General features: G+C 46.7%; 1 protein-coding gene across 3 annotated transcripts in view; it reads left to right on the top strand.

Annotated features, from left to right (window-relative positions):
• Positions 1–14,084, top strand: part of dbn1 (drebrin 1) — a 72,393-nt gene extending 58,309 nt beyond the window's left edge. The window contains exons 3-14 of one of the 3 annotated variants that reach the window (XM_041051323.1): positions 596–708; positions 2,401–2,475; positions 3,371–3,514; positions 3,831–3,908; positions 4,418–4,569; positions 5,096–5,174; positions 6,074–6,130; positions 6,250–6,364; positions 11,464–11,589; positions 12,073–12,566; positions 12,667–12,766; positions 13,234–14,084. In XM_041051323.1, coding sequence (XP_040907257.1) covers positions 596–708; positions 2,401–2,475; positions 3,371–3,514; positions 3,831–3,908; positions 4,418–4,569; positions 5,096–5,174; positions 6,074–6,130; positions 6,250–6,364; positions 11,464–11,589; positions 12,073–12,566; positions 12,667–12,766; positions 13,234–13,289 — 1,589 coding nt within the window. In that variant the 3' untranslated portion in view covers positions 13,290–14,084. The remainder of the gene's footprint in view (positions 1–595; positions 709–2,400; positions 2,476–3,370; positions 3,515–3,830; positions 3,909–4,417; positions 4,570–5,095; positions 5,175–6,073; positions 6,131–6,249; positions 6,365–11,463; positions 11,590–12,072; positions 12,567–12,666; positions 12,767–13,233) is intronic. The other 2 variants (XM_041051324.1, XM_041051325.1) reach the window with 2 other exon arrangements.
• The last annotated feature ends 1,823 nt before the right edge of the window (positions 14,085–15,907 follow it).

The following is a 15,907-nucleotide window of genomic DNA, read 5'->3' as shown; positions in this document are numbered from 1 at the left end:
TAACCTGACCTGAACCACACGGAAGCATCACAGTCTTCATTCGTTAGACAGTCGAGATGACCTTCAGCTGCGGCGACAGGTCCGACTGGAACGACATGTTGTTGGTCCCCTGCTCATATAAACACTGAATAATCCTGAGATAATCCGTGGACCAGCTCAAACACCAAACCTAATAATGGACAAACCACCAGGGCAGAAGTTTCACTGTGATCATGAATCTGATTTCGCTGGAATTGTCTTTGTACAAAGCCTTAATGTCCTCAGACAGGATTTATTCCTCTTTTTGTTTTTTGTTTTTTGTGATTGTTTATCGCGTTTACTTATTGTTTGATGCTGCGTCAGAAGCAGATTAAAAAAAACTCATTAACGATTTTTATGTTTAAAATAACACGTTTAGAGGCTTACGCAGTCTTGGCAGAGACACAGTTACGATCTGTGGTCGTTTTGTCTTTCACCACTTTTACTCCATGTCTCTGAGGCACAGCCTGTCCCCGACAGAGGACAGGCTCAGAGGACAGTCCAGCAGAAGCATTAAAGACCAGACATGACTGTTGCTGTGCTGTAGAAATAACAGAGCCTCTCCTCCCCGGTGCAGGAGGCGGCCTGGCAGAGATCACACTGACCTTTGACAGCGGCAGGGTGATGTACGGCTTCTGCAGCCTCAAGGAGCCCACCGCCGCTCTGCCACGATACATCCTCATCAACTGGGTGAGTCGCCGGGTCGGTGGGGCATGAGGCAACGCCACACACACACACACACACACACACTGAAAGGAGAATATCTGAGTCATTAAGGGTCACAGAACATTTTTAATGTTACTGTTTATTTAACAAGGACACATCGTGTCCCGGAGGTGAAGGACCCGAAGCCAGGTTCACTCTCCATCTTCCAGTCGTGGAGCTGCAGCCTCAGCAGCTTTGGACCTGCTGCAGCTTCAGAGCTGCAGGCACAGACGTGCTGATGTCGCCATCTACAGGCAGAGAAGGTTGCTGCTGTTGTGACTGACTCTAGCGCCCCCTACAGGCAATGAGAAGCGCAACAGCAGTTTAGTTTGTTGTTACATGTTGCTGTGTGTTTACGGTCCATCAGTTCAGGGTCACGCTCTCAGCTTGTCCCGTGATGCTGTCGTGGGTCATGTGGTGTCACCTCCTCAGAAAACACGTATCAGCCTGGTTCTGCAGTGAGCGTTACAGGGGTTGAACTTGTGACCTTCAGCTTACAGAACCAACGGAGAGGAAAAGTGGAGCTGACGCACCACAGAGAAATCTGCCCACCATTTAATTCATGATGAAAAGGAAACGAAACAGGAAGAGATAAATAATTTGTGGTGTCTGAGCTCGTTTGTTTGCAGCGAGAGTCTCTGACGCTGTGTTTTAAAAGCATTTAAACACAGACCGAGTCCATCCGAGAGCCTCCAGATGAATGTTTTACTTTGTGAACGCTCTGAGCAAGTGCTTAGTGACAGAGCGCACAGAGGAGGAGAGAGGCAGAAGGAAAACGTCCTGTCTGCTCTCCTGATTAGTTTTTCCTTTCACGTTTTGATGGAAATGTAAAAGCTGCCTGGATGATGTTCACTGCCAAAGGAATCGTGACCCGATCGTGTTTTCTATCAACGTAATGACTTAAACTGATAAAATCATTTCCTGTTTGTGCTGATAACGAACGTGATCAGGTGGAATTATATAAACCACGTTTTTTTGGAGGCAGAGTTGAATGAAAGAAGAACAAAAAGCTATCCAGAGATCTGGTAATTGCAGCGACTGGAGACTCAGAGAGGGACAGAAAGAGACATGTGATGGGAGCCGAGCCAGAGGAGTCCATCAGAAAAACACTAAGAGCCAAAAGAGCACCAGACCATGGCAAACCGGGCCAAACCGGCCTGGACTGTGCCAGAAATGGGCCAAAAATGGACACAGTGCACAAGTAATTCACTAAAATGTAGGAAAAATGTGCTAAAATGTCCAAAATGCTTCATTTAAATATAAAAAAAAACACTTAAATAAATGAAAACTCTTCTTTGTCTCACTCACACAGAAACAGGAAGCGGCTGAATTTTGTTAGAGAGATAAATTGCCATGAACTGAGATGAGCTGGGGCCGTTTCCCTGTGTCTCTCTCTGCCTGTAATTGCTGCTCGCTGCGTTTGCATTGTGTCGGTCTGAATGAGCTGTGATTAGCGAATCACATCCAGTCTGTTGTAACAACTGTTTCAGTAGCTGAACATGACCACAGCTGAACAAAGGCCCTAATGAGACCAAAACAAGGGGAAACTGTCCTCATGATGGTGAGCATTAGGAAAAAGGAGTGGTTTTCGACTCGTGATTCAGCATCGCTCCTCTGCCTTTCCTCCGTTCGTCTGGTTTCGTTTGTTTATTGATCCTACGCCTCTCGCCCTCTCAGGTCGGGGAAGACGTGCCGGATGCCAGGAAGTGCGCCTGTGCCAGCCACGTCGCCACCATCGCAGACTTCTTCCAGGTCAGGCCAGCGATGGCACCTGCACCGACATTCCCCTGAATTAAAATCCCAAAAACAAGAAGCACACGAAGGATCATTCGTACTGATCAACTTTTTCTTTACCTGTTTATTTATGTAGTTTGAATTTTGACATCAGGTGTAAAACATCCTGAGGTCTAAGACAGGATCATGTGGTCAGCAACAGAAACTGCTGAGTGTGTGTGCGTGTGTGCGTGTGTGTGCGTGTGTGTGCGTGTGTGTGTGTGTTTGAATCAGAATCTGCTTCAGTTTTTGTCTCAGGACGTTTGAACATTCGTCTGTTTTCATACAACTAAGAAGCTGCAGCACATTAAACCTGTGGGTGGATCAAAGAGGAGGACTGAGTGTGTGTGTGTGTGTGTGTGTGTGTGTGTGTGTGTGTGTGTGTGTGTGTGTGTGTGTGTGTGTGTGTGTGTGTGTGTGTGTGTGTGTGTGTCAGTCATACATAGCACTGTACACCTGGGTGAGTGTGTATTTTTGGATTTGTAGAGTAGATGAAAACGTTGAGATTAAAGCAGAGGTGAAGTTTTATTTATATATTTTTTTCATAACAGGCTGTGTGTGTGTGTGTGTGTGTGTGTGCGTGTGCGTGTGCGTGTGCGTGTGTGTTGAAGTGTCATTATTCTAAGTGGCGTTTCTGTCTCCCACACAGCCTCAACTTCACATCGACAGCGTTTTCAATGACCCTTTTTGGGATAATGCACACACACACACACACACTCATACCCGCAGACACACACACACTCTCAGACACACACACACAGTCAGCAAACATTACACACTTGAATGAAACTACTGTGATAAAATCAGAGGCGATTGATCAGAATTGATCGACATACGTGAACTGGGATCGTCGGGTTTCTCTCTGTCTCTCCAGGGGGTGGAGGTCACCATCAACGCCAGCAGTCTGGATGACATCGACCCGTCAGCCATCGGCCAGCGGCTGACCAACGGGACGGTGGCGGTGGCGAGTCCGGTCCTGAGCCGCCTGAGGACCCGGGACGAAGAGCACGGAGACGTGGTATGAAGCTGTTTTGGTTTTTAAAACGGTCAAAACCATTTCGAACACCAACCGTCTCCATCGCTCGAAGCTGTTTGACTCCGTGTTTTCATCAAAAGGAAAGTTCAGTGCCGTGAGTTTATACGACAGGGGAGACCTTTAAGCTTCACACTGAGCTTTTCATAGGTCACACAGGTGACAGTAAGTACACCTGTCACCTGGCAGACAGGTGAAGACAGGTGGACACTCACGGTCATTCACATGCAAAAATCCTTTTTTTCCTTCTCTCTCTCTCTTTCTCGTGACGCCTCTTCTTCCTTTCCTTCCCCTGCTGCAGGGCACCGTGTACCAGAAGACCAACGCAGAGGTGGAGATGAAGAAAATCAATAGAGAGGAATTCTGGGAGCAGGCCAAGGTACGTATGGAGCACCGAGGAGAAGATGGCTGCCTGTAGCTTCATGTTTACGGCACAGACATGAGGGCGGGATCACCCTGAACGTCTCACTCTCTGCTGGAAGCTAACAGGCGTTTTTGTCCTGTTCAGTTGGAATCAGTTTGTGTAGCTAATGTTTGGAGTGAAGCGAAGGTGAAGGACAGAGCCGAACGTTGCTGCGTCCTCCAGCTGTGTTGCTCTCAGTGCGTTCAGAGTAAATACAGAACGACAGCAGGCCTCATCCAGCTGCAGGCTGCTCACTGGATTTACCCACCACAGCTGCAGATGGAGATCAGTCCATTAACTGATCAACAGATTATTAATCAGCAGCAACAGATCAATGTTTTCAGTTATCGATCAAGCACAAATGCAACAAATGATGTGTCTCAGCTTCATCAGTGTGAGGGCATGTTTATATCATCGTAAGCTGAGTGCGTTTGTGTTGAACTGTTGAAAACAGTACATGTCTCAGCTGTGTGTTTGCTGTGCAGCGTGAGGAGGAGCTGAGGAAGGAGGAGGAGAAGAGGAAGGCGGCGGAGGAGCGGCAGCGCTTCGAGGACGAACGAATGGAGCTGGAGAGGAAAGAGCAGGAGAACCGAGAGAAGAGGTACCGCGAGAGGGAGCAGCAGATCGAGGAGCACAGGTGAGGAGCTGCGACTCCCAACATCACGCCAATAAACTGAAAATAAACCAGTCTGAGGAATAACGTCTGCAGAGTGTCACTCCCACAGAGGATCGCAGGTGGATTCCTGAGTCCTGTTGGGCTCTTGTAGGCTCATGCTCATAAAATCCATTTTACAAACCGTCCTAAGCTAAAGAGGTGTTTCCCAAAAGCACTGTAACCGAGGACGCTGTTAGAAGTGAAGGTAGATTAATGAGTATCTGCTGTGACTCATACGAAGAGAGGGACAACAGAAGAAGCTCCAGGGGTCAGAACAGCAGAAAGAAGCCAGAGCAAAGATCAGAGAGCTGGATCGATGTGATCCACTCTCCAGGTCTTAGTGAGGCCTGAGGATCAGCCTCTGAGCCTCTGAGATGAATCCTTCTGGGGGAACCGGGCCGTGGTTTGGGTCTGACACATGTTCATTCTGAGGATGTGAAACCTGGTTAAATCATGTGGCCTCTGCTCGTCACACACCAGGTATTATCCAGGTCCCGTTAATGTGCAGTGTGTTGGTGTGTGAGAACAGGAAGAAGATGCAGGAGGAGGAAGAGGCCAGAGAGAGGCTGCGGAACCAGGCGACCGTAGTAAGTTTCTGTTTTCACTGAGATGTTACTGATAATGTACTGTGCACACGAACTTTATCCCAGGTATTTGCTTCTGTGTGTGTGTGAGTGTGTGTGGGTGTGTGTGTGTGTGTGTGTGTGTGTGTGTGTGTGTGTGTGTGTGTGTGTGTGTGTGTGTGTGTGAGAGTGTGTGTGTGTGTGTGGGGGGGGTTTACACAGGCAGACATTAAACCCTCAGGACATCCTGTAATCAGCGTCCTGCTGAGTCGTGTCATAGCTGTGAAATTTGGGATAATTTTCCGGAGCATCTTAAACTCCGTGGTCGTGTTCGAGTTCGTGCTCATTCAGCAGAGTTTCTTTACTCGGTGAACTTCAGGCAGTTTCTGTTTCTGTCCAGCGGGTTGTCAACAACTTTCCTGCTTCCCCAAAACAATCTGTTGGGATGAGAGTGTAACGGATGCTGCACACTCTGCTTCTGTCTAATGAAACATGGACACATGGAACTATTTGTCCAAAAAATTAGGTTCATATGTGACCACTCTGTGTCAGTTAAAGGTAGAACAACGTTATCAATACGTTGGCAAAATCAAAACAGGGAAGACACAAAAGGAAGAACACAAACTATGAAACGGCAAAGACAGAGTAAAGAAATGTCTGAGACTGGGACTGGACCTCAGACGTCAGGACCAGAACTCTGAGCTCAACCTGAAACTCAGATTAAATCTGTGGGTCAGAAAACTGAGTGATTTGAAGAATTTGAGAAAAAAAAAAAAATTTTCCAGCGTTCGTCATTTAACTTTCTCTGATATTGATCTTTGGTTCTGATGAATGAAGCTGGTAGAAACAGTCTCTGTCGCCCCTCGCTGGTGGTAATGTGTAATGACTGTTTACATCTTCATGTGTGTTATTCCTGTCTGCAGGCAACAGAGCCGAGCATCGATGACCTCAGCCTGGACAAGAAGGAGTCTGAGGTGGAGGTGAGTCTGACAAACAACATTAAAAACACCTTCGAATTCTTCAGGGGAAAGAAGAAGCTTAGAAAGACGAATTAAAGAAAGGACAGAAGTGTCATGGATCTGTGTCCGTGTGTTTTCAGGAGGCGAAGGCCATCATCGCTCAGCGGTCAGGAAACCCGCGGGAGTTCTTCAAGCAGAAGGAGAGAGCCATGACCATCAGTGTGGACACCTCGCCCGTCTCCATCCACAGGACCGGTAAACACTTTAAAGCTCTGGGATGAGGGAGGGAGGCAGTGGGTGGGTGTGAGGGTTCATGACATCTGAATCATCATTTGTCAAGTCCGACATTCATCACATTCAACTTCTGTTGAACCTGAACTTAAACATTTCAGAGAGACAAACATTCAGATGCTGTGGAACCAGCATCACAGCTGGAAAGCAGCTGTGGAACCAGCATCACAGCTGGAAAGCAGCTGTGGAACCAGCATCACAGCTGGAAAGCAGCTGTGGAGGCTCATTGGACCCTTTGAGCTTTTGATTTTTCGTATCTAAATTGTTGTGCGTTGTTTGTCTGCAGTGTTTGTCCTGACTCTGCATAAAACAGAGATTGATGATCTCAGTACTGAGGATGTGATTTGAGCGAACGTGCCCCACACTGTGTTTCACAGTCACCAGGTCCTGACATACAGTTAAACTGTCGAGGATAAAAAGTCGATAAAGTTAAAGGCAGACGGCAGAAGTACGATTGTTTATGAGCCGTTAGTTTAAAGCCTCCCTCAGTTTGCTGTTTGTCAGTCACAGATACTCGACCAGTGACAGTGTCCTCTGACTGTCCAGCTGACAGATGACAGAAGAGTAAAGCTGATCAAAATTAAAGTCACTCACTTTTTTTCTCATGGGCTCAGAAACTTTACAACCTGCTGCAGCAGCAGAAACTTTGTTCCCTTTGCTTTTGTTGCCCAGAGTTCTGTCTCTCAGGCTGCATGTGACTGTCGCTGGAGCTTTGACGCCTTCAGACGTTTAGCGAAGCAGCGGAACAGATTCCATCCCTCCGTGTTTTCTGCTCACGAGTTTCCGGAGGCTCTGAACCTGGACTCACTGTTCTTCTGTTCTGGGATTTAATGTCCAGACTCAGAAAGAGACAGAAGTTAAACACCTGAGGATGAAAACCAACAGACTCCATTAGCATTTCCTCTCTGTCTGACTGCATGCTGTCTACAGTCGGCGTGTTTACCGCCACACTAACCACTTCTCTTTCCTTCTCTCTTTCTCTTTTCTCTTTCTTTCTCTCTCTCTCTCTTTGCCTTGCGGATTTTCCTCATTTGACCCCACATTTGTGTTCACCGTCATCTTCCCTTCTTTCTTATTTCACTCTCTTCTTCCTTTATTTAATCACTCACTCCCTCCACTCTTTGGTTTCTCCATTTTTTCCCACAATCCTTTCTGCTTCTCATCGGTTCCTCTGGGGCTAAACCTCTTTGGCTTTGACTCTGACCTCTCCTGTCTTCCTTTCGTCTCCCTCCCTCTCTTGTTTTCCGTCTGTCTTGTCCTCCCGTCTCGTCCATCATCCCCACATGTCCTGGTGCGTCGCTTCGTGTCTTTGTCACACGTGTGTGTCTGTGTATCTTCGTGCTCGGGTGTGTGTGTGTGTGTGTGTGTGTGTGGGTCTTTGTCGTCCAGGCCGTTTGGACAGCCCGTTCTTGAAGCAGCAGCACTGTCCCAGCAGCCCCAGTCCGACTCCCCCGCCCCGGGGGGCGTCACCCTTCCGCACCCCGCCACATGCACGGACGCAGCCCGCCGCTGCAGCCGGTAGGTACAGCACAGAAACAGGAGAAGAAGAAATAAAGAGGAAAGACAGACGCACAGTCGAGCACCTGTCCCCGGGCATCAGTCCCCTCCTCACATTTGGATGCTGGAAACAACAAAGATAGAATGACAGTGATAGAAGGTGAAACTGCATGTGAAGTCGAAACATGACGTTTACACGACACTAGAATCCTGGTGATCATATGTGGGATTTAACACGTAACATGGAACATGAGCGGTCGTATAATTCATCTTCTGACATTATATCAGTTTCTGCTCGTGTCTTTGCTCCAAATCCTCAAAAATGAAAATACCAGAAAACGTCCCACATCAGGACCAGTCACGGGTCTGAAACCATCATGTTTACCAAACACCTGATCGCACTGGGAGACGAGTGAACATTTAAACACGCTCTGATTTTACAAACATCCAGTTCAGATTCAGGTTTACTGAAGACAAACCACCAATGAATCGCTTTGATCATCGTTATTCATCTGTTTTTCTTTTAATACTCTGATTTGGTTGTTGGTCCTTATTTTTATCAGGTTGATCCAGATGTGATTGTGTGTGACAGATGTAAACAGCAGCGTTAAAGGAGCAGACGTATGTTTGAGGCTGCGCAGAGATCAGATGAGACTCTGTTATTTACATTATTTATATTTTACAGCAGATATAAAGGGAAAAAAACACTTGTTAAAGTCGGAACATTCAACAAAGATGAAACATGCATTTTCACCAGCTCAGTTTCTATCGGGTCATTTTCTTCATCCACGTAGCACACGCACACTTTCACACCCCACACATCTGCACACCAACCCCCAAAATACCGCACCAACCCCTGTCGATTTCACCCCCTCCAACCGATTTCACCCCCTCACCCCCCACCCTTCCCACCGCTCCCTGTCCACAAACGACTGCTTTTATCTGAGTTCATTTCATCATTTAAAGTAGCTCAGTCTCAGGCTCGGTGCTTTCTGAAATCTGCTCGCTGTGCAGAGACGGACTCACACATCGGTTTTCTAAGTTCAGTAACAGTTCGACTTTATAAAACACTGAGAAACAAATCACTGTGAGCAGTTTAGTAATAAAGAGCAAAAATCCTTTAAAGCTCAGGTTAGAAAAGGAAACTCAGGCTGGTCCTTTGTGTGTGTCGTTAGCATGGATGCTAACAGTGTTTCTACCTGCAGTAAATAAAAAAACATTAAGGTTAAATTAGCGTATTTGCACCATGGCGGTTTCTGTCAGACCCATCTCTTGGTCTCCTTCCTTTTAGCTTCTGCTCTTACAACCTTTCATTCCAATAAGCTAATAACCTAATAAGCTAACGCATTAGCCTTTCGCTAACTTAAGTAACTAATAAAATGTCCTTTATGGCTGTTTGTGGGTTTGTGTGATAGATGTTGAGTGTGTCGTCCCCTCAGTCTTCATCCTTTAGATGTCGTCCACTCGGCCGCTGGTGTTAGTTTATTTCTGTGGATGTCGCATCATTTTTTTCTGATGTTATTTGGTTTGAATTTACAGTAAATAAACAAACTGTAGTTCTCAGGGATAAAGAGCTGAAACTGTAACGAGACTCTCACTTCTTTTTCTTTCACTTCCTTTTTCTGATCCTGATCTCATGCTTCTGATCCTGGACCTCATCACCTCTGCACACACACACACGCACACACACTCCTGCTGCTTTTAACCCTGACCGACTGACCAACCTGTGAGTGTTTGTGTATGGATGTGTGATATGTGACGTCGTCGAGCCGCCGCCAGCCGTCACCGCTGTTTGCTGGCCTGTGTTTGACTGAACGTGGCGTCTGTGGAGTGGATGCAGCTGTCATCGCGTTTAAAAACCATAATGGTGGTTTTGCAGGTTTTAGCTCATAAACTACAACCGTCAAAAAAACTGGTCGGTGAAAATGTAGGTTTGTAGTTAATGGGCCAAATCATGCAGATCACCTTTATCATGTGCTCTGTGTATTACTGCATGTCTGCAGGTGGTAACGGCCGATTGACACGATGCTGGGTGGAGAAAGAACCTGTGACCCTGGACATGAAGACACTTCTGTCTAAATCCAGTCCAACTTTTAATATGAAAGAGATTTGACAGTTTCCAAAATCGGCTTCTATCATCAGTAAAATCTCAGTTTTCTTAAACAGTTTTCTTAATCTGGATTATTTTTTACTTTCTGTCCAACGATACAAAAGTCATGCTTCCTTTCAAGCTATTGTCCTCATTCGTGTCTTAGCTAAGACGTCCTTCTCTTCTGAAGAAGGTCCTTTGGCCCTCGAGGTTTTTCTCCACCAGGTGAATCGGAGAACTCACCCATGCAAGACCCAGCTGAGCCGGATGTGATTAGTCTTTTTTTAAAAGCGTCACACATCACAGCGAGCTGTTTGTCTCCCTTTCACGTGACACTGTTCCTCTTCATCTGTGGTTTATGATGTGTATGTCCTCTGGGAAAGGACGTCTCTGTCCTCTGGGAAAGGACGTCTGGCTTCGACGAGCATGAAATTGTCGATCATTCACGAAAAAGTGACATTTTCTTTGACTGGAACTGTGTTTGTCGTGATGGATTGTGTTCCTGGATGTGTTGTACACACTGTGGCTGTGACTCATCCGTGATGTGTTGGGATACATTGATGGGATCGTTCTGAATTGTCTGTGGACACGTGATCAGGTGTAGTGGTCACGTCTCGGGCTTGCTGACGACTTACCTGGGATGTCACTGTTTTTAATAACGGAGCCGATTTGCTTCAGCTCATCAGAAAAGCAGCAGTGTTTGTTCCCCAGATCAGCTGATGTCGCCTCAGCCAATCCAGGCTGTGCTTTGTGCTAAATGCTAACGTGCTGATGTTTAGCTGATGCAACGTCAAAATGCAGACGTAAACCAGCAGAGCGGCTGAAGCGTCATGTGACAAATAAAAAATCTGACACGATTTTTGGATCTGGCAACGATGAACATCTGTTCCAAATTTCATGGCAGTGCATCCAGTAGCTGCTGAGACATTCTGCGAAAAAACAAACATGTCAACCTGCTGGTGGCGCTAGGTTAAAGGTCAGGGGATCACCAGCGTCTCTGGACTTCGTCCTCGAAGGACCAAGGACCAAAATTTGTGCCTGTTCATCCTGTAGATACTGAAATATTTGATTGATTGGCTCAGCTGTCACACTGATGAAAAGGGGACATCACTGGACCTTTGAGTTACTGGACAGATGTGGTTCAGAGGTCTGGGACCAGGCTCGGTGACTGTATCTGTCTGTTGATCATGTGACATCAAGCGTGATGTGATTGGTGGGATTTTGTGCTCTGGGTAATGTGTTGAAGTAACACAGGCTGTGACTGACCAGTCGGACAACGTTGAATCTTATCAGGAGCTCATGGGCACTAAAAAGCAGAAAGCACATTATGACACAGCGTTTTTACTCTTTGTCTCAGTGACTCAGCAGATTCTGTGTTAGTTCAACACCACCCGGAGCATGAGAATGATTTTGTGGGAGGATTTTTGTGCGCTGTACCTTTTCGATATTTTGTCGTTGTGCCGTTCTGTCCATCCAGGGGACAATGACGATGAAGCGAGCACAGAGCGCAACATGGCCGCCGTGTCACCCATTCCTAAAATAGTCACCACACCCATCAAAGAGGACGTCGGCAGGGAGGAGGAGGACGGCAGAGACAAGTGGGGTAAGAGCGAAAGTGAAATGAACAACTGTCAGACTCAGCTCCGCGATCAGGCTGAGCTGTCAGCTCGTTTTCACTGCGTTAATCAGCCATGATGAGTCAGCAGAGAGTGAGATCGACTGTTTCAGCCGACACACAGACTCTGATGCTCTCGTTTCTGTGAAGTTGACTCACAGCAAACGGAAAATCCTGTGTCTGTGGATCTGTAACAGGAAGACGACGTCCCCGTGTTTCAGTCCTGCCTCTTTAGCGAAGCTAAAAGTCAAACTGAGATGATGCAGGAAGTAACCTGATACTCACCATCACCGTCCTCATCATCATCATCATGCGTCACATGCTTCACATTTTAATATAGAAATTCAAATGTTGTAGAAACAAAGCTCAGTCGTTCGGCTGCAGATCGTGAGATCGATGCTCACTGAGGAAACACTTCGTCCAAAATGTCAGGAACTATTAAATCTGTGTTTCCTTTGTTGTTTGCACCAGATTCGGTGCCAAAGCAGGAAGAGACACCGTTGGTCCAGGAGTCCACGTCCGCCAAGCCTGTGCAGAGCGTCGCCCCGCAGGCCCGCGACTCCTCCGACTTCTCGGTGTGGGAGTCTGGGACAGACAGCCTGGTCAACCTGTGGGACAGCAGCTCTGCTCCTCCCGCAAACCCTTCCCAGACCTCCCAGTCCTCCGATCTGGTGGACCTGATGGGTGACGCCAGTGTCCTTCACGATGATGCCCCGCCTAGCGCCGCCGCCACCAGCGGCCGACCTCAGCCCCTCCTCAGCTTCGATGAGATAATGGACGGGACTTTCTGCTCGAGCACCGGCGCCGAGGACGACCCCTCCAGTCTGGTGGACGTGACATGCCCTGACCAGATGACCCTCAGCTACCAGCATGCACTGCAGCATGCGTCCGGGGAGGGGCAGGAGCTGGACGACGGACAGCTGCTGATGACCAACGGGGAGACACTGCTGAAAGAAGGGACACAGGTCAGACATGTCCGTCTGTGCGTCCACACGCAGGTTTTCTGTCTTTTTCTTTGTTAACAGTCGTTTTCTTTCTCCTCCTGCTTCCTGTCGGCTCTTACAGGCGAGCGAGGGATACTTCAGCCAATCACAGGAGGAGGAATTCGGCCAATCAGAGGAGTCCTCGGCTAAACCAGCGCCGGTCTTTTATAACAAGCCACCAGGTGAGATACTGTCTGACGTTAAACTTTATGATCTTCGTTCTCCTGGTTCTGAACAATCGCTGGTAAAAATCCACCAGATTCTGATCAACTGATAGATCAACAGTCACGTTTAATAAAATCTGGTCCATCGACCGACTGAACATTTCTGGGGGCACCTGAAGACTGAGAAGGCCAAGGACCCTGTGAGACCACGAGACGCCGTTTGGATCATGGGCAGATCCTGCTGGGACAGCATGGGTCATCAGGATCAGGACCAGGATCAGGATCAGGATCAGCACAGACCTGTGGAGTCCAGACAGCGTTTCTCTCGTTCATTTCATTCTTATATTAAAAATCTCTGAAATGTCTGAATCACATTTGAAACGAATGTAGAACAAGCATAAAGTAACTAGTGTGTGTGTGTGTGTGTTTGTGTGTGTGTGTGCGTGTGTGCGTGTGTGTCTGTGTCTGTGTCTGTGTGTTTTCAGAGATTGACATCACGTGCTGGGACACGGACCCCGTGGTCGATGATGACGACGACTGACCGGCCAATCAGGCGCCACCACAGGACCAAGAGGAAGTAGGAAGTGCGCTTCATGAAGAAACAGATTTTTTTTCTAAAAAAAAAAAAAAAAAAAAAAAACACAAACAAACAAAAAAAAGTAATAATAATAACAAGTCTTGCATCAAAACTACTTCTGTATTATCTTTTAGAGGAACAGAAAACGTAGCCACAGAAAAGAGACGGAGTTTGAGTTGCAGATGGTTTGAAAGGCTCAGTTATGGGTTTTTTCTGTGTGTTTGTTATTTTATTTATTTGTTTTTCTTTTTTTTTTTTTTTTGCTATGCAGATGTAATAGCTGGGAGCGGGGACTTTTGTTTGTGTACGAGATTTATTACACGTTAACGTAGCGTGCTGCTGCATATTAGAGACAATGAAGTTCGGTGCGCGGCGGCGGCCGGCACAGCTAGTCTGTAGTGCTTTAATAACACCCTATAAAACTAATACAGTGGATCATTACAGCTGCCATGTATATCTTCACTCTCTTTCTTTTCTTACCTCTTTTTCACCTCCCTCCTTCCTTCTGCCTTCCTCCCAAAATCTTCACCTCTGCAAGTCAGTTAATCTTGTATTTAGGCCTCAGTCAGTGGAAAAAAGGTGAAATCTTTTATTTATTCTGGTGCATCTGAACTTCTTCTAGCGACAGAGCGAGAAGAGGAAGTTCACTCTGTAGATGAAATTCCTTGAACACGTCAAATTGTGGCTCCTTTTTGACCTTTTTCACCCCTTTTGTATGATTTTAAGACTGAATTCAAGATTAAATGGCTTGTAAATCTGTTTGCTTTTTGTTTCTTCCTCTGCCTCGTTGTGGATGAACCGCAGCTTCTCATCAGCCCTCCCCTCTGACTCCATACACCTCGTCATTTATACCCACTTATATATTTACACAAGCAATAAAAACATTCTTTGCGTCCAACCCTGATGAATGAACTGTAGATACAAACATTTTTTAGCAGTTTGGTTTTGAAGTGATGAACGTGAAGCAGAAAAAAAACAGACATTTTGTAATGTTCTGATTCTCCCGTCGAGATTTTTCAAAAGGGTAAAAAGAAAAGTTCAGACCCCGTCCTATTTTTTTGGACAGTGGTGGGCACAGTTCCTGAGGAGGACGCAGGACAAAGGACGCCTTAACCTTTTCTAATTAAAAAATAATAATTTCAGTGTCCCACAGAGTTAGATCCTAGATGACAGAACAGAAACCTGCCACATGGATATTTGCAGTTCTTATTATTTTGTCTTTGTTTTCATCTGCATGGAGAACCAGATGTTCAGGACACCAGATGTTCAGGACACCAGATGTCCAGGACGAACTGTCGATCAAGTCCGTTTAATTTAAAATCCCAAACAGTCAGAAACCAGAGGAGACAGAAGACTCAGACTCTGAAGAGTCACTGAGAGATTTGGAAAAGAAACGACGAGCTGCTGAAATATAACTAGCAACCAAACTGTGAGAAATTCAAAGTAAAACGTTTGGTTTTGGTTTTTAAATTCACTTTAGCTGCAGCAGAAAGTTCTTCTCTCCTCAGAAACCTTCCGCTGGCCTCAGTCGGAGCGTTTGTGCTTTGACAGTTTTCCTGACGTCTGCTTCTCCGAGCAGCTCCAAACAAACTCTGTGATTCTTCTCAATGACCTCTGACCCACGGCTGCTTTCGTTCTGTGAACCACGTGCGTTTGCTTTGGATTTTTTCTTGACGTGACGTGTCTCTGCAGACCGGAGCGAGGGGCGGGGCGGGCTGAGACGGGAGGCGCGTGTGTTTTTATTATCTTGTCAAAAAAAAGTGCTAGAAGTGATTTTCAGGACCTTTTTGAATTTTAGCATCAACAGTGTTATCAGTCTTTTGCTGTAAATTCCTGTAGAAAATAAAAACTAGGCAATAATAACAGCTGTGTGTGTGTAGAGCACCTGGATACTGTGTGTCTTCACCTGAAGAGTCCAGCTTCTCAAAAACCATCATCCAGTCCCAGACCAGCTGATCCTGACCCGGTTTGGTTTACACCTCTGAGTCCTGACTGATCCGGGGACAGGAAGACGCCGCGTTCAGGTCCAGAGTTTGTTCACTTTGACTGAATTCTGTACGATGAGACTGGATCAGTGAGTAAATGTGCAAATCTTGATTTGATTTGGCCACTTGAACTAAAGTTTGCCGACATTTAACTGAGACGTCTTCGGACGTGAACCAGAGCTTTGAGCAAATGTTGAGACGCAGCAGTGAAAAGTAAAGAACCAGCTGAAGCTCCTGGTGTTTAGTGTGGTCTGTGGCGTCGTATCCACAGGACCCGAGAGAAACGGCAGCGTCAGCCGCTTCCAGAAACGTCTGTTCAACACGCAGCGCTGTGAGAAAGGTTCAGGCTCTGAGAGACGAAAGAGACGATGTTTTCAAAAAGTGAAACTGAAACACCTGAATCAGATCAGGATTTGCTGTGACCCCTCTTCTCTCAGGTACCTGTCAGGTAGGTCAGTTCCTCTGTGGGTTTAGTCTGTCTCAGTGTCTCAGTGTCTCTGTCTCTTCGTGTGGTCCCAGACTGACTCCATGATGCTGAGATCAGGTCTCTGTGGGGTCCAGACCATGTGTAGCAGGACTCCTTGTCCTTCCGGTCTC

This window comes from Toxotes jaculatrix, chromosome 12 (genome assembly GCF_017976425.1).
Source record: "Toxotes jaculatrix isolate fToxJac2 chromosome 12, fToxJac2.pri, whole genome shotgun sequence".
Taxonomy (NCBI): Eukaryota; Metazoa; Chordata; class Actinopteri; family Toxotidae; genus Toxotes; species Toxotes jaculatrix.
Note: the sequence above shows the minus strand (reverse complement) of the source record. Positions and strands in the feature narration are given on the sequence as shown.